We start from the raw sequence: 24,748 nt of genomic DNA on the forward strand, positions 1-24,748 counted from the left end.
AAATAATTTGAGCTGAAACCCGTGTGTGTTGCCGCATGGGCATTCGGACGCTTCTTCATTCTGGTCACGAGTTTTGGGGTCCTGAGTAACATGACCCTTCTACAATTCTGGAACTGTAACCGTTGTCTTGGTCCCACAGAGAAAGAAGTCCAGTTGGGAGTTGTCTGTTTTAGTTGAGCTTTCATCATGGAGAGGTCAAGGCTGCACTAGAAGTGTGGAGCACGTTGATCAGGAAACACCGGCTGCAAAGGCGGGGAGAACCTGGAGCCTTTACGTGGTGCGACACTGTTAACGACGAATGTTTCTAATTGTGGACCTTGACGACCATTATCCGCTCCTCCTTCCGCCCTTCATATCGGCAGCCATTCACAGTTACTGGTGTCAGGGTTTCGTCCGCGACGATCGCACTTGGAATCCATTATATTTTTACTTCCACTTCAATGTTCCTTGACGTTATCCCCAGCCCTGAACTACTACGCCTATATTTATTCCCATCGGAACAGAATCCAAATTATTCAACAATTATCCACCGCGCAACTACAGTCTCACTCTCCCAGGTTGCAGGCCCCTGGGGTCGGGGAACAGCTAATACCCTTCGCATGTTTACCTCCGACAATCCTTTTAGTTGTGGATCATTCCGAAATGAATGGAATAGTGGGCCTGATGGTGCCCTCTCCAGCAGGTAGTCGTGCCCATTTTTCGATCACGTACGTCGACCAGCATTATAGCCTCTTCGTGTGATGAATGGCAACAAATACGAAGCACGGATGAATCTCTGGTGGCACTGTAGCAGGATTTGCATGTGCGCGGCCATTACGTTTTGAAGCGGGCGATTCATCGCTGTCCTGGAACCTGGCCTCGAAGTCAGCGAGGTGCTTTGTGGGCTGTTGTTTTCCAGTCTAACTGCAAATCTCTGGGTCTCGTAGCAAGGAGTGAAGTTTACAGGAGCGTGTTGGTGTTCAGATTATGTTAGGCGGGTCTAGGAGAAGCAGTTAGGGCAGCGATCATGAGAAACGATGAGAATGAGGGGTGGGAATGCAGGTGCGCTTACAAGGGGGCAGGATCAGTGGGCACCCCAGGCGCGGGGATGGGGATGCTGTGCGAGTCGTGCCTGCAGTTTCTGAAGCAGTGTCCGCCGAAGAAGCGGCTCAAAGAGCACTGCATGTCGCGTCCCGTGATTCTGAAGCCGGCAAGTGGTGGCGCGTTGGCGCTGGATCGTCTGGTGGAGGTTGCGCTGTCGCCAATTGAGCTCCGCAGCTCGTACCGGATTGGTCCCAGAATGGTTTCCGAAGTGGGGAGCGCTGTATTTGTAGAGACAAAGAGTGCTGGATATGTTGGAAGTGAAGTTAGCAGATGTCGATTAGATGCTGGGGATGGGGCAGCCAAGAGTGTCGAAGCCAACGGGAGATGTAATAGTATCAATAAAGTGCACACACATGCTGCGGGGTTTCCATTCAATCAAACCAAAATTAATCCAGGATTTAATATTCCACATCGAGAGATGGAGACTACCAAGAACTTGAAAAGGCCCTCTTCGTTCAACGAAATAGCGCAGTCGAGGCTGAGGTCATCGTCTGTGCAAGATGCGGATCAATCCAGGAGGTTTACGCCACGATTCAAGTCGCTCGTGGACTTATCGTGTTAGATCTGTCACAAAATAAAGCTCCTACAGATTGTTCATTCTTCTTAGGATAGGAACTCAGCGTTTGATCGGAAATATCATAACCATCGACGGAATTGGATGAAGTTATTCACGTTTGGTGCCGGCCGCAGAGATCTTAAATGCCTGCACCCACGTTGGACCCATTTTCCCACGTGTTTTGAGCGTGTGTGTAACTGGGTCCTTTGCAAGCTGCTACTGTCATGGTTATGAAATTAGTATCAGTGAAGGCAGAGGATTGGAGCAGCGAACTATCGAAGACTAGCGGCAGAAAGAGGTTGACTCGAGGGTTCCGCTCTTGGCTACCGAGGTTCAACGCGATAAATTGCCTTCAGGAGTGGTTTGGGATGTTACGGTGGAAACCTGAAAGCAAATAAAATGCAAGTCAACTTTGGCATACTAGCGAGTAGTGCAGCGCATGCGGCTATCTGCTCAATTGACGTTACTAAGTCAGTCAATCAACGCCTTGTTTTAGAGCTTGGTATCAAATTTTTGAATATTGGTTTGGGATCACGAGGTTGTGCAGGACATGGTATGGATCAGTGACTCTCAAGGTCAGGCACACGCAGTACTGGGAATACCTATCATACAGCAGAAGCTATGGCTCGGTCAAGCATATTGGCAATGGGATGTATACATGAGAGGAAGTAGAAGGTCCCCCCAGTCAGAACAGAAATTCGTTCTTTTGCACTAAATTCCGGCTTTCAAGACGGACAACCAAAACACATGCTGTGCGGTGCAGGGTACACGGCTAACCGAATCATGATATTCAGCTCAAGCTGATGTGGAGACAATCTGCTGATTTGGAGAGCGCCCTTGTCTGAAACTTTACCAAGGGCTTCTTTACATGCAGAATCTGCTGCACATACGTATCTTCTGTTGCATTTTTTTTCCGAAGTGGTGCTTCGACTGTATTCTGCCTCATGAGCTTCGGAAGTCCACCCGTTGAACTGCCGGACCTCGAGATTTACTGTATTTATTTTTTCATTTGTTTGTTTGTTTGTTTGTTTGCTTGCTTTATTTTGTTTTGTTTTGTTTTTTCTCGTTTGCTTGTACAAACGTTGAGAAGTTAGCAGCGATTACCTTGTCATAAGTGACACACATGTTGATGAGTCACCTCCAATCCACTACAGTCTATGCACATGTCTTCAGATAGTGCTACTGGTTAACAATGTGGAGCTATCTGAACTCATCAGATGGGTCAATTCTCACGGGTGACACTAATGCAGTCTCATTACATCAATCTTCCAGAAGATATGCCTACGTATGAACCCTTGGAATCAATCACCCTAAAACAACAATAACACAGCACTGACAGCTGATCCAGCTTTTATACGCTGACTCTAGAGCTGTCTATTTCGCCCCTGCTTGGAACATAGAGAGCTGCGGGACAGAAATAAATGATTTTTTTGCTACAGAAATCTAGGTTTGACGTCCTGGCTGCGAGTATTACCCATGCTTCGCGATTCGAGGTTTTTATTTGTACAGTTCTAGCTCCACGAACATTTCTTAATGGCATTGACATTGTGACTGTCTGGAAGCAGCACGGCTCTGCGAAAGGAGCGACTTCTTGCGTAAAGCTTCCTTCCGAATCCGCTCAGCTAATTCCTTCCTCAATGTTTCCCTCCTTACGCTTGCCTACACCATTTTGCAGTGGTAGGGTGCTTAATATTGCACGTTGTTGAATATTCAGAGCCACGTAAGATTATCATTTGATTGGTGGGCAAACATGGATTTCGAGACACTAACCGAAGAGAGATCTAAGACCATTCCGTCTGTACTTTTCCCAGTTTCACAGCTGAGAGGCCTGAACTCAGTTTCACAGTGCCCAGGGCTGCACGAGGACACGGAGTCCGAGTCAACATTTTTCCGCGCCGCGCTCGGTTTGTAAATAAAATCAGGGTATCTTCGAGCACTCTGCACTTGACAGCACAATTAGAGAATTAAACACAGGGATTACCTCGACCCACAATCTTTCCAATCAAGTCATTGTCGCGAAACATTATTAAATTCTCGAAGGATTTTTTTTAATAGTAACGGTGATCGTGCCTGGTAACGGAAACTGTAATTTACCTCCTCAACATTCTCAATGATCGGGAAGTTGGCGATCGATTGTGGATCAGCTTTAGAACATGGTGGCGTGGTTCTGATATCGTCTACCTCTCCAACACCTTCCAAACTCCTAAAATATCTCACTTGCTTCTTCCTTATTGCTGTCCTATTCAAAAGCCGAATTACTAAGTCAATTTTATGTAAAATCAGTTTGATTAAGTATAATTAGTCAGTTTTATTTTATTTTATTGTAAGTATATGAATTAATCTGATATCCTACAGTAGAAGTGAAGCTAACAGAAGACGTATTTTATCACTCTGTTCCCCCGAGGATGCCAAAGCCCTTAACAATTATTCACTGAAAGACCAAAGTTTGGTGGTTTGTAATGGAACACTAGTCACCTATTCTATGGGAGTATCGGCGATCCTGCTGCTTTTCTTGTTCAAGTTGAAGCAGATAGTCTCGTGAATCTCCATATTGTAACTGATCCTTACTCACAGGTTTCTGGACACATGACACGTCAGTAATTTCATATTGATACTTGATCTGTGAAAGTATAATGAGTGCACAGCAATCCAGAAACGCTCTATTTCAGGGCCTACACTGGAATACAATCACAAGTCCACCCTTCGATACGTGTCACATGGTGTATTAGGTGCAAATGCAGAAAGAGGATTGACCTGGGGGATTTTTAACTTTGATTCCTTGAACCTCGGCTTGGTGGATTCACTCACTTCAGCGGTTACAGATCGAGCATGGTCTTCTCTCTGATAACTTAAGTTGGCGGCTTCACCTTCTGCAATGATGGTTTGCATAATATCACCCTTCAAGCATTTTTTTAACCTTACTTCATATGCGGACTGCACATTGTTGTTAACACTACCACCTATTTCATTTTCCTTGCTGAAGTCTGCTTTGCTCGTCTTCGACAAAAGCTCAGTTGCTAGAGCAGAAAGCCCCTGCTGCTGAGCGTGTGTAGTGTTCAAATGCGATTTCTGGGTCATATCTGTGATCTGAGCCTCAGCCCCCGAAGTGGACCGACTGAACACTTGGTATTCATCACATGTAACAGGCAACGGCATAAGTATGTTGCTCATCGTCTGTTGCAATGGCACCACGATTCCAATATTCCCGGGAATCAAGGAGGATTGTTGACGCATCATGCTTAGAGCCTGAACCTCAGATTTCTTCATCCTTTCTACAGCTGAGGAACTTCTCCACCATCCCAAACACTGGAGCGTATAAATAATGGAATCAACTATTAGTACAACGGAAACTTTACATGAGATCACTTGGCTCCAGAACCTCAACATTCAAATCAGAAATTATTCAGGTACGCTTCATCTAGTGAGCGTATAATTTTGATAATGAGTGGAAGGTACCCATTTTTTAACGGGACGACCTGCACTGGCTCTCTTTTGGTGACCTACACATGAGAAACACATGTCAAACCAAATTTATTTCAGGAATCAAACGAACTTGCTAATCCTCACGATTTTTAAAAATTTCAGAACTGGTTGTTTCGAACTATGCGACAAGAGAAGTTTCATGCACATAATTGCAATGTTTTAGACTATCTACACAAGAGCCTTTGTAATGAACAACCTAGTTATGGAATCAACTTGGATACGAGGTAAGGATGTTTCCAACATGTGGATTCTTTAAAGGTGTTGTAATAGAGGAATTGCAGTTCGGTTGCTTGTCATTCGGCTGAGCCACCACATTATTCTCTAAACTTTTACTTGAACAAAGGAAATATCAGCTATGTGTGTAAACTACTGCATTTCGATCAAATGAAGCAATACATGATGTGAGAAGGTATGGTGGATCCAACAAAATACATCATTAGCAGTCTGCATGGCACCTTTCTTGTTTGCTGTGAACTTTTCTGTATTTCATCTTGCCGTATCCTATCGAGATAGTTCTGGACATCCTTCTGAGAGCGTGCCCATTTAAGACCCTGCTTTGCAAACTTAACTTGTTCTGCTGGGTTGGAAGCCTCCTTCTTTAAAAGTGGCTTCCATCTTTTCATAGTTTCAACCGCTATCTTGTTTTTTCACCTTGTTGATCCCCTCAACTCTTGTGATCTGTATCTTTCACAGATATTCTTGAGCCTTCCAACAGAATATATCAAAATTTCATTTCTTTGATCTCCTTCAAATGAGCATTCAAAAGCCTTCCACGAATAATCCTTCGAGGTGAGAAATTATGTATTTAAGAACCCATATCAGAACAACTTTGGATATTTAAGATTTATATTTCTATTATTAAAAATATACGAACCCATTCAAACCATGTACAAATTATTGTAATTATACGTAGCGTACATCATACGAACCTGTTTATCAGTTGTAAAAGGCTCGTGGCAGGAATAACATGGTAACTGCCGCTCAGAGGTGGGTCCAAGTAATTAACTATAAGTTTGGACATTACGTTCGCCTCTAGATGTGGAGTGTCCTGTCCATCTGAAAGGAAACATGCAGGGCGAATTGAAGATTCAATGAGGAGTTTTGTTTACTTCAACTTCTATCATACATACGCAAAGTAATTCGAGGGCGTTAAAACCATGTAAATGAGGTTGTTTTAGCTGTTGTCTAGGGTTTATGGATCTATGAATTGATAGGCAGGAGATCACAGTAGAAAATGCGCGGATGGTCAATTGATACAATAATTATTCTCTATGTTCTGACATGCCCTACTTTTAAAATCAAGAGAACCTTCTGAGGCCTCAAGAAACCATTTAGATTAGGTTCTACTGAGGACGACACTTCACCAGACTAGTATCTTAAAAACCCTGATTTATATCATGGAAGGAACTCTTGCCAATACTCAACATGCTTTGACGAAGAGAAGGAGTCAGAATTGTTCTGTGGAAAAATACATGGCACTGCACAGCGCATACCGTTACTGCCGATCTTTAGTTTTAAAAAAGAAGCGGGCATGTCTGCTGAGGCGGAAAGGAATTCATTATTCAGCAGTTAATAAAACAATCAAAACCCTGGCTGCTTAATAATTCCAGCTCACTTTTCACCGTCGCTTCTTCTACAATCGTCTATCCCCTCTGAAAGAAAGGATGATGCAAACGATATTCTTACCCGAATCAGTCAAACTGGAACTTTCCATGGGCACAAGTAACACCAGCTAGCTTTTCCCGATGCCAAACAAACATGGGCAGGAGGAACTTACCGCGGACATTTCTGGAATTACGGAGACATCGCGTGCTGATGATTTGAATAAATTTCCTAACAAACGACCGCGTCAATGCGAACCACCTGATTCACCTCATGCAGCTTCCGAATGGTCGTGGTGAAGATGAAGATACGGTGTTGCGGGAAATGAAAAGAGCGGAGGAGATATGAAGGACACCATGGTGGTCCATGTCCACCACTATCCGGATGCCTCCTCAATAAGCTAGGGTTGTTTTCCTTCATATCCCAAAGACCCATTCGTTTCAATCCCACGATTCGTTGCCACTGCATGCACCACAAATCACGTCATTCAACACCATCAACAAACTCTCAACTTCAGGTGCTGAACACACAGAATTACTGAAGATATGCGCAGAATTGACAAAGACGATGTTGTGTGAGACTGCAGAGATATCTTCAGAACCAACTATCCTTTCATCTCCGAGAGAATGTTGGTTTCTCGTCAAGTGCAGCTGCAGATAAGGAGTCGGTAAATGAGACCCACCAGCTCATTTCAGACTGTATGGTGTCATGGTCTAGTGGAGCTCTCATGAACAGAGATATCTAAAGCAGTGTGAAAGTTTGTAATTCATAATGTGGTGGATTTGTTTTTGTTGGACATAAATTGGTGTCAAATTACACAGAAGTAGTTAATCGGATGTGAGAATATCTTGCTTTAAAGATGCTAAAGTGTGTTCTAATAAAAGTGAGACTTATTAGAGTTCTAATTTTTTGGCTTATTGTCACTATCTAAATTTAACTTAGCAAATTTTCAAAGCTCCTTGCTCAAATTTTGTTTTAGATATAGATCCTTTTTATGAGTATTTATTTGTTTAAAATTTCTTTCTTTTTTGAAGAAGAAAAGAATAAACACCATTTCCATTAATTAAAATAAATAAATAATTGGTAAAGAAAAGTCTTTATATTGGTGCTAACAAGTTGATTTGGTTATTAGAAGCAATCTAAGTTGCCTCTTTTGGGTTCAAAAATAGTTCAATATTATCTATTATTCCATTAGCTTGACTTCTTTATTTTTTTCTTTCTAAACTCTACATCAATCAAGAAATTGATTTGTATATAGGTTTTATATAATTTATAACAACAATAAAGTCTCAAGTAATCCATAAGTTTGAAAGAATCATTTAGAAGATTTTGTAGAATTTTGAATGTTTGGTTATCAAGATGCACTTAATAGTTAGGTTGTTTATAAATATGCTTGTTGGATGAGGAATAGAAATTGACTTGTATCATATTGTTGTGTTATGTAAAATCTAGTTTGAGAATGTAGCAAATATTTAGCTATAAAAATAATTTATCTAATCTTTAAAGTTTTTGTTTTTATTTATTTACTTATTTACTTTTGAATAATTCAGAATCAAATGAAAAATTTAGAAACAAATGTCTTGACAAACTTGATCCTCTTAGAAATCCTAAACTCAATCAATTCTAATTTCTATCAACTCTGAATAGCAAACCTAAGTAATGATAAACAATCCAAACAAAATCCTAAATAAATCTCCAAAAAATCTTAGATATATCTTTTTAAATCTTACAAAAATCCTAAATATATCTTATCAAATTATAATCAATCTTCAAAAAAATTCTAAATAAATCATAAACAAACCATATTACACCCTAACAAACTCCTAAATAAATCATAATAAAACTCTAAGTAAATTCTAAAAAAACTTGAAAATAGTTCTATCAAATTCTATTAAAATCCTAAATAAAATTTAATAAAATTTTAAAGAAATAACAAATAAGTATAAATAAATCTTCTAAAATTTTAATAAAATATTAAATAAATTATAATTTAATTTTAATAAAATTCTTAAAAAATCCTATCTAGATACTAAAAAATCTCTATATAAAAAATAATGATATTATAAGAAAATCCGTAAAAAATCTTAAGATCATTCTATCAAGTTTTAACAAAATTATAAGTAAAATAAAACCCTAAAGAAACTCTAAGTACATCATAATTAAATCCTATTAAATCCTATTAAATCCTTATATAAATCTTAATTTAATTTTAATAAAATCTTCAATAAATTCTTACCAAATCTTATCAAAACCTAAGTAAATTCAATCAAATCTTTAAATAATCCTAAAAAATTTTAATCAAATCCTAAAAAAAATTAAGTTAATTCTAGTAAAATCGTATTAAATTCTAATAGCAACATTAAAACTCTATAATTTTTTTAATAAATGGTTAATATTTCTTTAAAAAAATTATATCTTTTATTTTATTAATTTATAAAAAAATTAAAAAGAATTAAACTTACAAATTGAAAAAAAAGACTAAAAATAATTTTCAAGTATTAAGCAACTTTCTTTTCTTATCTTAATGTTAAACATCCAAATGTAAGATCTAATTCTTTTATTATTAAGATGAACTCAAAATATGGTTTAAACTTGTAATTCATGTCAATAACTAATCTACAAAGTTTTATCTCAATCCAAGAGGTGGGTCTTTATAAATTGCTTCTATCCTTATTGATCCTAAAACTATTTATTACTAATTTCTCAACATACTTGAATTTTAATAATTTTAAATATAATCAACCAACTAAGTTAAAATTTAAAATATATATTCAATATAAAAACATGTACAAACGTTTAAAAATTCAATTGCAGATCTATAACAAAGTTGGTAGTTTTGTCCAAAATATAGATCCTAATGTATTGCTTAATAACAATGTTATTAAAAACAAACATTTATTATTAAATAAGATTATTTTTGTATATTTACGTAATGAAAGAGTTAAAATAAACACAATCTTTACATACTTTTATATTTTAAATTTGTTAATTAACAAAAATTCTCTCTTATTTGAAAAATTTGATGACATTCAAATGACTTTATATCCATTAAACGTGAACTTTTAACACAAGACGTGAGTCCAGTCGGGCATACTGTGTGCACACATAAACAGGAACATACACCATATAAAATTTAAAAGTATCAAGACAGAGCACATTGTTGCAGCTCATTCGGAGTAAGATTCTGATCAAAAAATGAAATGAGCATCTGCTATCAGCTGTTGCAATTAGACATACCTATAGTCATCAAGAGCGTGGTACCCTTAGATGTGGAGGCATCGTTGCTTTCAAAAGGCTATAGCTTGTTCAAAAAGCGAGATGACGCAGCTCCCAGCTCCAATTGCTTGTAATACAGCTACCACATGCAGGGCACATGCTTCTCACAATTCCAACTCGAGACCAAGGCGAACAAACGACATCAACCCTCAAGAGAACCCAATGAAGCATTTGCTTGATCTAATCGAATTTTAACGCCATGGAAAGATCTGCAGGAACTGTCCCACTTCCATTTTCTGCTCATGCAACTGCTGAAATGCTTGATCATACATGTGGACGGTATCCCGGTGCTTTATGTTTTCCCTTTGCAGAATATCCAAGTCACCCTCCACCTCCGCCCGATCTCATTCCGTGAATGCATCCTTCTTCAATCTGCGAGCCTACCAGAGCTACCGCCATCTCCCCTACCGCAACCACCGAACTCCACTACATGAACCTCCTCTATATCTCCTCCCCTCGCTCTAATTGTAAACCACCCCACCCCAAGTAGAAAATTCACACCACCGCACTGACCTCTAGACTACCACTTATCAGACTCAAATTACACAATCTATTCCGTAACATTCGATTCTTTGCTCTATTGTGATGGCTTTCGAGCAAGAGACGTCTTTCAAGTTCTAGGCTCAAGCCCTAGTCATGAGATGCCCTGAGATATAAATAGACTTGGTAGCTGAATCCTATGCTTGTCTACTTACCAGTCCAAAGTTGCACTAGACTCTGGAATTCAGCAAAATGGGATAGCCACTTTACAAGCGAGTGATCCAGCTGACTTGGTTCCCTACGACTTGCACATTTGGTCACACCGCAAGGAACGTAGTGAGAGCATTCGATTTAAGAAAACTGTTGGAAGGTCCGGGGTGTCTCATTATTGTCATACTCCACGTCTACATTTTCGACTGATATCCTCTGAATGCAGATGTGGACATAATCCAGAGTTGATCCCACGAGCAACTAAATGACAAGCACAAGTCGTTAGAAGAGGCACTCCCAAAACAAAGATGCACGTCACAAGAGGAAGAAATAGTATCGACGGCTTCAATTTACATGAAAGTTACAATAAGCACCACATGGGTAGCAGCAAATTGACTTGCGTGGATTTAGCATTTGCAGAAGCATTACTAATGTGGTGAAAGTTTCAATAAGCTTTACTCTCAGACCGAGCAGACACTAATGGTGTACATTCTAATTTAGACATACGCTAAAAGAAAACTCAAAGCACGGGGCTATATATATGTATATGCTCCGAAAGTGCTTAGGCACGTTGAACTTTCTCATTAGAATCTAAGAAAGGAATCTGCCTCTAAAGACAGCGTGTGATTATAACCCTTCAGACAGAATGTGTCTGAAACAGATTAATCACAGTCGTGTTGACCAAAGCAACCTAGATTTAGCCTACTTGACATTTTGGATTGCATTTCTAGGCTGCCTTGGCGAGTATATCTGTCCTACAAAACCTATGATGGCACTATGCTCAGCCCTAAGAAAAATAAAGAGAAAGATGGTTAGCTTTCAACAAAGCAAAAATCACACAACACCAAGAGCACACTCGATTAAGAAATCCACAGAGCCTCTGGTAGAGCTGAAGGTTCAAAGATGAAGTTGAACGCTGATCTTCAAAGAAGCTTAGAGCTTCCTGAATTCGAAGTCGCCTGCATTCTTCACATTGCCTGAAGCTGAAAATGATATCAATGTCATGCTCCAAATTGGCTCAGCCACAACTTGCTTTTGAACTTTTCTGGCACTTGGAGTAGGCCATTTACTCCACATGTGCTGTGTCAACTCATAAGAGCAACAGTTTAAACCTCTTTCAATTTCGAAATGCCATTCACTTCATGCATTGGGCTTCCATTGACTGGAGTTGAAGTTGTACTAACAAGTCTGTTGCTACTTGACAGCCTTTTCACGCCACTGCTTACCAACCTGCTAGCCTTGACAACCCCCGAACCTACAATACCCACACTCGACCCTACAGCTCCAACACCAGTACCCACAAGCTTTGATCCACCAGAACCAACAGCGGAAATTCCTGAGCCCACCATCTTCACACCTCCTCCCACGGCATCCATAGCGCCTCCAATTACACCATTGTTCATTTGTTCTCTTGCTTTGAGCTCGTTCTGCTCGGCTAGCATAGCAGCCACCTGCTCCTCTTTGGTGTAAGGGTGGTATTTGAGCTGGATGTGTGTTAAAATAGTCAAGTTAGTGCGAATTGCGTACACAAGAAATGGAAACACAACCTAATGCCTGAGAAATAGCAATCTGATGAATAATAGCTATTTTGAAGAGTAATTATTGCATGAGGAGATGCACGGTAACAAAAACCCGCATGTTAATCGGAAAGGGCAGAAACTTGGTATAATTTGCACGATGGCACTTACACTAATTGTGATGGAACCACGATCACTTTTGTCCTTAACCTTCGCAGTGTCCAAAGATTTGAGCAGCTTTTGAGTAATCTCAATTTCAGTGTCTGGTTTCAAATCATGTAGCGGCACTGAAGCTATGCCAAGTTCCTTATCTGCTCCAATGTCCTCGTCCATGACCTGTTCAGCATCATTGGGATGCGATTACATAACGGTCATGACTCACCAACATCCTCAAAATCAGCAACAAAATACGTCAAGGAGGCCCTCGATACCTTTAAAATTACCCAATACCCCGCACAGCAATAATGCAGCGATTAAACCGTCTAAAAATAGAATTATATAAAATCATGTATATTACATCTTTACTTTTGTTTGTTTGTTTGTTTGTTTTTTTTTTTTTTTGCTTTCTTTTCTTTTCTTTGTCATTTAACACTCTCACTAGGTGCGTACCTCGGATCTACTATGGAAACAGAAGCAAATGTAGAAGCACAAACCTGCAGTATGAGAGTCTGAGTTTCAGTGTCCTCGACATTAAACAAAAAACTCTCCATCCATTCCGGATTCAGATTGCTGTGAATGACTTTAGTTTTTTTCTTGAAAAGCACTCGTACAAACAGTAAAACGTAAGGATCTGATCTTCCAACAGTCTCCTTGTTTTTCAGTTTTTCAGCCTTAAATACTTTAACTTTCAACTGGCCTTGGAGCTTTAAACCTAAGTCACTGGAGCCAATCACTATAATGTTAGAATCACCCTAGGATGAATTCTTTGAAGACGTAAGTCGGGACATTCCGCAACACATGTCAAAGACTCCCTTCTCCAACTTCGACAAATTTATCAGTGTAAAAGGTATAATCTTTGAAGTGATCATCAAAAGCACCTAACCTGGTCGCAAAACATACTACAGTCTGGCTCAAATAGATATCATATAACTCGGAGGCTTGCACATGCAAACTGCATTGACAATTTCATTCCAGTCCAACAGGAAGGACATGAGCAAAACCAACCTCATGATGTCTGCAGGTGTATCGCCAACAGGAACTACGATTCTGTGTGGCCACTCCACTTGATCCGCAACAGTACTGTTCACCAAATCCTTCACAGTAGAAACATACCATTTATTGAAGGCAATATCTAAAAGCATTGTCCAATACTTCTGAAGGCATGTGAATGATACAAGCTTAAAACTTTTAAATTTGACAATACATAGGTAAAATTGAACAGAATTCACGTTGAAGAGCCGCGCAAAAATCAATTCTATGTCTGCATGTGACAGTATCAGACTAGCCCCAACAACACCTTCTAACGTAAAATGCTTAGTTCAGGTATCCACCTCAATCATGTCACCCAGGCCAGGGAGGTTAGCATTGTTTCCTCCGATAACATTCAGTTTGTAACCAATTTGAAATTTTGGCTGCATGGAGAGAGCACAACCTGTTACGTTAACAAAATAGATAGAATCATTCATATCTAATCGCTTGTCTGGTACTTCTCCAAGAAGCGATTAACTGAATCACACGCTGTCACAACACACCGCTCCTGACTTTGAACACACACTTGACAATGAAATCTCCTTTAAATAGTTCAAGGGGCCAGTGATAACTTACCTTAGGCAGAAGAGCGACAACAAGGGCGGAGATACACGGAATCACTTCTGAAAGTTGGAAGATAACACGAATTGTTGCGAAGAAGGAAAGATTTTTCAACTGCACTTTAACAAGTACAGACCGTTAGTTCACAATTATAACCTCCGAGTTTGTGCCAACATAAGTGTGACGATTCTTCATTAACGACCACCATAATAGAAGAACAGCATCGATCACGAATGATTCGCACAACTGCTAGATCAACAAGGCTTGAGCATGAAGCTGCATTGTTAAAATCCTGTAGTTTTCACTCAGGTCTACGGTTACAACCCTTACAAGATGTTTCATTAGAACAGCAGCATAAACCTTGAAATAAAAACAAAAAAATAACTTGTCAATAAAATTCAAGGCACCTGAACAGGCAGTTTGGTTCTCATAAAACCTATGTTGAGTACAATTTCACCACTGCCACCCCACTTGAACTCCATATCCATGTGCACTTGACCTTCACGAAACCTCTGTATTCTTACCCCTATATAGGTGAATAAATTATCATCAGCATCAACCTGTAGTTCAATAAATTGGGATGAATACCGTAGTATACTTCAGAGACATTGCACAAAGCAAGATCTTACCATCAATTTTGGGGGGCGTTTTTCCTAGGTGAAACTTGTCCAGCGTGAGCGATGAAATCTCAACAGGCTTATACGCCACTAACATTGGTCCGAGCCTCATCTTCACCTCCTTTTCAGTGGCCTAAACATACAACCGTGGCAATACCTCTTAGTCACCATCTGTGACTTTCGTGAACCCGCTTCAGAAAATGAGACTAAGCGAATCATCCCAATCAAACCAAATTAGTGATTCATTGAAGAAACATTAATTGCAAGAGCATTAATGTATCAATAGTGAGTCCAGATTAATGCACATACCTCTACTATAGACGGCCAGAACTTATCCAGCGTTTTGTTCAACCATTCCACCTGCCAAAATGTGTTAAAATCCACTGAGAATACAAAGCAGAAAGATTGAGACGTGAAAGTTTTACGTAGACCTTCAGCTTCAAATCATACGTTAACTAACAATATGCGCAAAAGCAAAGTTACTTGAAGCATTAGAAATAAAACTTCACTTGCAGACACAAGTTGCTGGTGCAAGTCGCTAGGTTGATACCTTTTCAAAGGTTAAGAACGAAATATGATTTGGTAAGCTTTGTTCACAAAGCTTTTTGAGGTCCATTTCGTCTATGACGTTCAAAAGCTCTATGCCAGTAGCCTGTGGATTAAAAGATCAAAAACAATTATGGTCTCAGAACTGTCCTGACCTGAGGTATCAATCCCTTAAATGGCTCCCAGGTGTGATGGATAATTTATATTTCAAAAGACAGCTGTACTCGAGGAATATTTTCCACATCGCAGTTGAAGGTTGACTCTAGACACAATCGATTTGAACAATTCTACATCTACAAACCTGAATTCGCAGAGCCAGAAAATCATGAGAACCAAACCAGACTTTTTACGAGAAAGTTTCTTAGGCGGAGAACCTTCTGAATTCTCTTCTTGTTTCGTTTGTCCATCATATACCTCCACCTGGCAATAATTACCACTCCCACCAACCATCCGATTATAAGCCCACTAAGCACCATCGTGACAGACCTTTTGCTTGCTTAATTCATACACTGAGGTCCCTGATAATAAAATATCTGTTATTCAGCTCCTTGACTTCGTCACATTCACTTCAGGTGCCCCTACCTGCTTCATTACTGGTACCATAACTAAAAGCAAAAGCTACCTTCCATCCACTACCACCATACATACGCGATTTCTGAATACATCCACTTAATCATGTGAAGTGTGCTCTGTACTCATGTTGGCCACGTGGCCATAGGCACAAAAATAGCTCAGTAGTCGCCGATACGTAGTAGCTCAAATTTATAATCCTTCGTCAGAAAGGAGATCTCGACAGAAGTGCCCTTTCCTGCAGAAGACAGAGGCATGTGGAGAAACAATTGAGAATAACAGGCTAAGTTCACAACGATAATCCATCCCACAATCAAAGAACAAACGACTGTAACAGTCAGTAGCTACACTACATGCAACTTTAAGTCCTCTTAAGAACTACGAATTCCGCCCAAATTGCACTAATACTCCTGCAAACCCCTACCAACACCGCATTTTATTACAATCAACTCTGAACCTATATCACACGCTCATATCTCAGTAAATAAGCGTCAAAAATAGAACGGAACTCACAACCTAAGTACGCACACCTTCAACACAATATTCCCATTCCAGGTGCAACGCGTTCGGACAAGTCACGAACACTGTGTGAGATTTCAAATACCTCAGAATCTCGCTAAAAATGGGAAGGGATAAAAGGAAAACAGGGAAACGCGTCGAGTAATCGCTCTTCGGGACTAAGATCCCGTTCTACGAGCTTTATCCCGATCACGAATGCTATGTTCTGGCGCATACCTCGAGATTGCTCAACACACGTACGCAGCACCACAACAGTAGTGAGGGTTCTGACGGACGCTCTTCCTGAACGAGCCTTGCAAAAACCGCATCAAGCGCGCGACGAGAGCAGCGACAGAAGAGCTAGTTAGAAAGGTGAGTGTACAGTGCAGACACTGCAGCAAAGATGCAATTCCGATGAGCCCCGATGCGCAAAACACAGTCAATCAAACCGCACCTATATCACCGAAATTCCCGTTTCGCGAGCGCTACCTTTTGCGCTTTCGCCCTCCCTTCCTTTCCAGGAGTTCGAACGCAGCTTTCCATTTCCATAGCGCGGCTCCCCTTGTCGTATTGCCCCCCACCCGACCCGCTCTCTCCTCTGATTCTCTGTGATTCTATTCACACCTGTTTCTTGTGAGATTAAGGGGTTTAAACTCCTTCAACTCCAGCATTCTAAATTCTGGTTTTTCGCCTAACCTCTAAATATTCAAGCATCTCCTTACAAACATGTGTACGTATGTGTACGAATGTGTGTATATGTATGCATATTTTTTCTTTTTTCCTTTTCTAATTTTATTTATTATATTTGAAATAAGATTTCATATTATTTTAAAATAAATAATAATAATTTTTTTTTTTGCTCAAGCAACTTAAAGAAATCCTTTCTCCTACATATGTTTTTTAAAATTTCTGAAAATTTTGAAAGTGGTTTTGATTCTTTTAAAAATTTCATTTCTAACATTGATTTTGAGTGGCAAAGATTGAGTTGAGTATATTAAACAATCAAAAAAAAAATATTTAATTTATTTTTATTTTAAAAAATCATAGTTGCATTGAGTCCCTTGATTTGCATCAAAAGTTACATGATAAAGCAAGTTATTGATGTGTAAGAGTATACAATACAACAAAAAAACCACAATGCAAACAATGTAAAAAAGAGCAGACAAACACATTCCATCAAACCCACACAAAAACTATATAAAATGATATTTAAAAAATTCACATGTTTATGCAAAAATAATTTAAACAATAATGTACATACATGATTAAAAACAAAAAGAAATTAAATAAACTTAGAACCATTAATTTGTAACAAAAATGAAATATCAAATACAACTACATCATTTTATTGCTTTCTTGGTGGTATGTTATTAAGTTTCTTAACTATTAAGAGTGAAATCAGTTAGCTTTTGGTGAGTTTGTTTGTTTGTTTTTTTGTTTTTGTTTTTGTTTTTTTTAAAACAAATCTCAAAATAATACAAATATATTGTTTATTTTGGGCTTTTTGATATTACATTAATTAATATAACAAAAATTTTGATCATTTTTAGCCTTAGTTCTTTTGCCTAGCATACCACATGTAATTATATATATATATATATATATATATGTGAGCACTTGACAATCATTGTAAGCTTGAGGTTATAATTCCATGTTCATGAGATATTGTCATGAATATGAATATATATATATATATATATAATTTAAAGTAAAAATAATTGTAAAGTAATCTTGAAAGCTTCCATACAAAAATCGTTTTTTCCCTTACAAAGTAGCTAATAATGTAATTCAAAAAAATATTTATCTATGTGAATGAACTTATATTATATATATATATATATATATATATATTCATATTCATTTTTTTCACTCACATACGTATATATAGCTAATAGCATTATCATTTAAAATTTTAAAATATATGTCACTATTTCATACATCAATATATACTGGGCTATATATGTTCATATTCACATGCTAAGAAAATTCGAGTATTGATTCAACTTGATTTCTATACAATTCAGTAACATAACTCTACACTTTTATATTCATGTATATATAAATATTTACATTTATTGAATGACTTGTTACTCATATTGATAAGTCTAATGTGCTCTGCTGCTGGGCAGGTGTAGTAAAGGCAAGAAGAAAACGGCTTAATAAATTAAAATGTAGAAAAATTATGCAAAATACAAAGAACGTCTCCCTGACTCAACCGTTCCCAGACCCATCACGTTCTCAGTCAGAGAGAGAGTGCTTGGGAGCCGAGAACGGGTACGGAAACGTTGACTGGGCAAATGTGGGTGCCGGCGGCATATAGCCATGGGGCCCAGGAGACAGATTCCAAGAGGAATCCGCCCGAGGGGATCCCCGGCAGCTTTGGGGCCCCCTTCCTTGCTCACCCGCAGGGTGAGAGAGAGAGAGAGAGCAGCAACACATACCTCGTGTACACTGACCTCACAACCACGCTCCCACGGTTTAACAGTGACTCCTGCCAGATGGACGTGGGGGCAGTACTGCCGTGGTGATGGGTGCCGAGGTTAGCCAAGTTCCGTGCCCATTCACGTGGTGGCGGCAGGGTCCCCGGACATGATATTTTGGCGAGACTGGTTCCATGATGTAATTGTGCTTTGTAGCAGTGCTTCCGTGCTGGATTGATTGACCATATTCTAGGTTCTATGTTAGAATCCGTTTCATATTCGGGCCAGCCTACCCGTTACTTTAAATACCCTCGCAGAAAATTGTATGTTTAATCAGAAGGCAAGCAGGGAGCCCATGATTGATGTACGCTGCACCGTGCACGGCTATGTGGTGCGTGCAGTCTCCACCTCAATGATCCATTGGGTTATTTCATATCCTAGCATACTCTGCACATAGTTAAATAACCAAACATTGTCATGGATTTTTTTAAAAAAGACTATAACATACCATTGTTTAAATACCAAAAATAATTTGTTTCTTCTATTATTCATATTTGAATAGAAATCCTCTCCCATGTGTGATGTGATACATATGCTTTGTCGTATTATAATTGGCATCGTGTTTGTCACTTACGTGGATGTACTTAAGTTTCTTCAATTGGATGCTATATTAGGAATTAATGCTTATATTTGGTGATATTTCCTTACATGAATTCTAACTTGTTAATAATAAGTTTAAAGGTCAAATTTTCTTTAATAATTGCATGTATAAATGTAAGTTGAATATTTAGTAAGTTATAATAGCATTGGCAAAAACTATTATGATATATAGTAGATGGCAAGTTGTAATAGTAATAACAAAAATTATGATGGCATGTAATGAATGGCAAGTTATGGTAGTATCAAGGATGAAAACTTAAAGAAGATACGTAAATAAGTGAGAAATGAATCAAAGAGAGATAACAAACTAGAAATAAAAAAGTAAATATATTTAGTAAGAAACTCAAATGGCTATTACCAATGGCTACAAAATTAGAAACTCCTAAAACTAGACTAGAAGTAAGAAAGGAGTTGACAATAGTGAAGAAGTCTTCACTCTTGCCTTTATATACACTATCTACCTAAGAACAATGTAATAACATTCTATAGGACCTCCAACACATGTTGAAGGTCTAGACATGTTGCTGGACACATGTCTTAACTTATAAGGCATGTTTTCTATAAGTGTTCTATATCATAAGCTTGTACTACAAACTATCAATATATGTGATACATGGCTAACTTGTTGGCCAAGTTTCTAATCTATCAATCACTTATAGACATGTATAAAGGTGAAACCATGTGTAAAAAGCTTTTAGAAACAAACAATGGATTTTAAATTGAATTAGTTGGCTATTAATTCTCTATTTTTTTAGCGCTACAAATACACAAAAATTACAAACAAAAATAGAAGGTCGAATACAATCTTTTATACACTATAGTTCTTTTATAGCAAAGATTTATTATCATTTATATTAATTTTGATGGATGTCATCCATCAACTTTATTTGCTGTATTTATAAGATTCTTTGTTGGCTCCCATATGCATTCACTAATATCATATTTATACCAATTAATAAGATATTCCAACTTATTTAGATGCCCTTTTAAGTCTAAGACTTCTTCTACATTAAATTCTTTATTCTTATCTAATTCTATAAGAATAGATGGCATTTTTCTTCTTTCTAAGATATCCACTATCTTATATGGCTCAAAAAGAAATATATGAAATAAAAAATGAATCTTCATAAGATATAGTAGATGTAATCAATAGGCAATAAAATTGATTTGTTTGCAAATAGGAAATAATTTAAGCCTATAATAATCTAACTTATAAGAAGAGTATTTAATCTTGATATTGCAATGAAGTAATTCTACGTTGTTGCCAATGTACAATTGATGCTGCTCCTTGCAACAGGCATTTGCATTACTCTTTTGTTGTTCTTAAGCTTCTTTTAATTGTACCATCATTATTGTATGGATCTTAGATAAATGATTTGCCAATTTTTTTGTTGTAGGATTATCAACTTTTAAAAAGTTAATAACATCAAGTGGTCAATGATAATCATAATTAGCAAAGAAAGATGTTTGTTGCATAGAAGGATGTATTGTATTATTATAAGCAAACTCTGCCTATGACAAAAGTATTATCCAATTATCTTGTTAGTAGTTGATGTTATATCTTAAATACTATTCTCAAACTTGATTTATATGCTCTATCTATCTATTTGTTTAAAGATGAAAAGTTTAAGAGAGTTTTATATCTACCTTTAGAATTGTAAAAAAGGTTCTCCAAAATCTTAATACAAATTGAATCTCCATATTTAGTATAATATCCTTAGACAATCCATGATAGCAATAGATGTAATTAAGAAAAAGCTTAGCTATTTTTTTTTGTTTACTTGTGAAAGATTTTGTATATGGTACAAAATGAGCCATCTTTGTAAAAAAATTGTCTATCTCAAATATAAAATCATACAAACTTAAAATTAGAAGATTTGTGATAAAATCCATAAAAACAAAAGACCATGGTTGTTTTGCAATAAGTAATAGCTAAAGAAATTTATAAAGATGATGATGAGGAGTTTTTGATCTTTAAAAAATATCACGTAATTGTACAAAGTCTTTGATTGCCTTCTATATTGGAAACTACTAAAAATATGTAGAGATGAGTTCATAAGTCTTATTGTATCTAAAAAATCTAATATTATATTACATGAAGTCTATTCAACAATGGATACCTAATTATAGAAGGAAAAATAGAATTACAATAAGATAATCTTAAAAACTTTAATAGAATCCTAAAAAAACTTTATTAAATTATAATAATATTAATAAATCTTTAATTAAATCCAAAAAAAATCAAAAATAAAAATTCTAATGGAATATTAATCAAATTCTAATATGACCTTCAAAAAATCCAAATAAAAATCTAAATAAATCTTATCCATATGTTAATCAAATCATAAATCCTAATCTTAGATCAAATCTTAATCAAATCTTAATCAAATCTTAAAAAAATTCTAAAAAAATTTTAGAAAATTTTTAATCAAATCTTAATCAAATCTTAATCAAATCTTAATCAAATCCTAGATAAATCCTAATTAAATCCTAATAAAATCCTAAATCCTAATCAAATCCTAGAAAAATCTTAAATTAAATCTTGAGCAAATTTTAATTAAATTCTAATAAAGTCTTAAACCAAATTTTAAATAAATTTTAGTAAAATCTTAAATCTTAATCTTAGATCAAAATTTAATACAATCTTAATGAAATCTTGAAAAAATCCTTATTAAGTTTTAATTAAATCCTAATTAAATCTTAGTTAAATCCTAAAAAAATTCTAAATTTTAACCTTAGACCAAATTCCAATAAAACTTTAAATCCTAAATAAATCCAAAAAAATCCCAAATAAATTTCAATCAATTACTATAGCTATTTGAAACCTCAATAAATATTAATTAAACCATAGATCTTGACTAATATTTTATCTTAATTTTAATCAAAAAATAATTAATAAACACACAAAATTTGAAAAGAACTGGACTTATTAATTGTAAGCAAAGCTCTAAAAACTTCCTAGTTTTTAGATGTCCTTATTCTCCAACTTGAATATTGATCTTTCAACACCATTTTTTCCTTGTTGAACTATTCAATTATTTTAAAAATTGGATTGTATATAGATATTTAAGTCTTAATTGCTGTCACCAAATATTCCTTCAATCTAATTAGTAGATATTCTTAGATCTTGGAATCACTTAGTGATCCTAAATCTCAAATTTTTAAGACCATAATCCACAAAAATCCTCATATGCATCAATCTAATTGCTTGATTGATTTCAAATTTTTCACATACATTTATAATAAAAATATTAACAATTTTTTAAATTTTTACTTATGTGCATGCTAAATTTTTTTAAAAAACCTCAAATTTATAAATATATTTTTATTTTTTAAAATTTGAATCCACTAAATATATCATTAATCTTAAAAATTCCTTAAAATATTAATATTAATTCAAATGATATAAGACCAACAATTTAAAACCTTTCTTCAAGTGTGTTCTTAAATTTCTTTCTTTGATTTGCAAAAGAATCTTGAAATTACCGTAGGTGCTTGATTTTGTGCCTTGAGATTTGATTTCAACCCTGGTTGACAATTGGTCTTCTTTGGATATTAATTCTTATCTTCTTGAGGTAATTTTTGCTAAAAGTAATTTTAAATTTCTTCCTACATATGTTTATATATTTTTTCTAATATGTCTTATTTTTTTATATTTATGGCTTTATAAAATAAATAGAATTTATTTTTATAAAATGCAATTCTAACACTAATAAATTTTACAACATGAATATCATTTATTTATAATTTTTTACAATATATTTTAAACTTTTTTTCTTCTATAATAAAACACTTTTTTTTTTCTTTTATTTTATGTTTGTATAACTATACAATATCTAATATAAATTTTATATAATAACTATAAAATATAAAGTTATAATAAGCTTGAAGAACACTTAATTATGCTTTGTCTTTTAGAATATATAATTGTCCCTCAAAAAAGAGTAGATTTTTCTTAAATTTAAACTTTGAAGTATCATAAGACTTAGAAGAATTTTTTTTGATATCCTCAACAAAAGAATTAGAGGATATACTTGATTGAACTTACTTGAAAAAGTTCGAATCAAGAGTCATTGTTGATTTCATTGCTCTCAAATGAAAATACTCCAACTTCAAGAAATTTTTTCTTTGTCAATCAAAAGTTGCATCTCTCTCTTATGGTATAAGATAAGAACATCTAAAAAAGTCATTTGAGAAACCTTATTATTTTTTGAATTGATAAATGATCTTGAAATTAAATCTTCATAAAGACATACTCCAATGGACTTGGCAACAATTCAAAACTTGTGCCAACATGAAGTACTTGAGGTTCTTGTAATTTGTATATATAGTGATTGAATTTGAAGCATCTTTTTAGATAATGACCTCATTCTTGATATAAATCTATGATTGTAAGTTCTTTATTGTAGATCTTGAAGTTAATATAGGTTACTAAAATTTCTTGGAATAAAAAGCTACTAAATAGAACTTGTTATTTGCTCTTATTTGTAATAAAATACCACTTACAGCAAATCTGGTGTATCTATTTCTATGAAGAATGCCTTAAAAAAGTCTACGTAATATAAGATTGGTACAAAAATAAATTTTTTCTCTAATGCTTCAAAAGATACTTCAACTTCTTTATTTCACTTAAGTTTGTTTTAATATGTCAAGCATGTAAGAAGAACCACAACTTGAGAAAAGTTCTTAATAAAGATCTAATAATAATTAGAAAATTCCAAAAAATATTGCACAACTTTGATTGTTTTTAAAATCTTCCAATCCATGATAGTCTTAATCTTTTTAGGATCCATCATAAGACCATTATTTAAAATGATGTATTCTAAGAGGTCAACTTGAATAGTATAAAATATACATATTTTTATCTTGGCATATAATCTTGCATCTTTTAGTTTTTATAATATATAATAAACATGAAGTTCATGCTTTTCAATGTTCTTGGAATGAATTAAGATGTTATTTACATAACAAATGATAAAATAATGAAGAAATTTATAAAAGACATCATTCATCAGACATCAAAAGTAACTAATGTATTTATGAATCTAAATGATATATAATTATATTTAAAATATCTATACATGGTTTAAAATATAATTTTTTATTCATCTTCTTTTTTAATGCATATTAAATTATATGCTCTTTGTAGATCTATTTATGTATAAATCTTTGCTTCATTGAGTTGATCAAGAAGTCTTGAAATCAGAAGTAAAGAATACCTATTTTTGATGATAAACTTGTTAATTCCTTGGTAGTCTATACATATCCATAAAGATCCATTATTTTTCTTTATAAATTAAAAAAGAGCTCTTGTTGGATATTATGAATGATGTATGAAGTTCTTGGTCAAGTTCTTATTAATGTATTCCTTTAATGCAACCAAGTAGTTTTGCAATAAATTAAAGATTAGACTCAATAGCAATTGAGCTCTTTCTTGAAGATCAATTGAATAATTATAAGATTAATGCTCTTGATGAATAT

General features: G+C 35.7%; 2 protein-coding genes across 13 annotated transcripts; both read right to left on the bottom strand.

The window, feature by feature from the left end:
* Positions 1–2,825: 2,825 nt before the first annotated feature.
* Positions 2,826–7,371, bottom strand: LOC112276436 (uncharacterized). 11 transcript variants are annotated; one of them, XM_073530876.2, is made up of 10 exons: positions 6,900–7,371; positions 6,616–6,774; positions 6,052–6,178; positions 5,578–5,904; positions 5,096–5,139; positions 4,394–4,925; positions 4,115–4,217; positions 3,734–3,873; positions 3,410–3,577; positions 2,826–3,298 (listed from the first exon to the last, which is right to left on the bottom strand). In XM_073530876.2, exons 4-10 carry the CDS (start codon positions 5,743–5,745, stop codon positions 3,170–3,172), a joined length of 1,284 nt encoding a protein of 427 aa, XP_073386977.1. In that variant the 5' UTR covers positions 5,746–5,904; positions 6,052–6,178; positions 6,616–6,774; positions 6,900–7,371; the 3' UTR covers positions 2,826–3,169. The 11 variants fall into 11 exon arrangements, with proteins under 11 accessions (XP_073386977.1, XP_073386978.1, XP_024363517.1 ...); XM_073530877.2 differs by lacking the exon at positions 6,616–6,774 and having other exon boundaries at positions 5,692–5,800; XM_024507749.3 differs by lacking the exon at positions 6,616–6,774 and having other exon boundaries at positions 5,578–5,800.
* A 3,639-nt stretch (positions 7,372–11,010) lies between these two features.
* LOC112276968 (calcium-dependent lipid-binding protein) lies at positions 11,011–16,607 on the bottom strand. Of its 2 annotated transcripts, XM_024508823.3 has the most exons (13): positions 16,425–16,607; positions 15,742–15,927; positions 15,494–15,539; positions 15,124–15,225; positions 14,883–14,933; positions 14,586–14,706; positions 14,364–14,482; positions 13,972–14,070; positions 13,698–13,778; positions 13,372–13,460; positions 12,861–13,086; positions 12,379–12,543; positions 11,011–12,174 (listed from the first exon to the last, which is right to left on the bottom strand). In XM_024508823.3, the coding sequence occupies exons 2-13, from the start codon at positions 15,759–15,761 to the stop codon at positions 11,797–11,799; spliced, it is 1,497 nt and encodes a 498-aa protein (XP_024364591.1). In that variant the 5' UTR covers positions 15,762–15,927; positions 16,425–16,607; the 3' UTR covers positions 11,011–11,796. The 2 variants fall into 2 exon arrangements, with proteins under 2 accessions (XP_024364591.1, XP_024364590.1); XM_024508822.3 differs by lacking the exons at positions 15,742–15,927; positions 16,425–16,607 and having other exon boundaries at positions 15,494–15,735.
* Positions 16,608–24,748: the final 8,141 nt, after the last annotated feature.

The sequence above is a fragment of the Physcomitrium patens genome, chromosome 24 (assembly GCF_059467195.1).
Source record: "Physcomitrium patens ecotype Gransden chromosome 24, ASM5946719v1, whole genome shotgun sequence".
NCBI classification, from domain to species: domain Eukaryota; kingdom Viridiplantae; phylum Streptophyta; class Bryopsida; order Funariales; family Funariaceae; genus Physcomitrium; species Physcomitrium patens.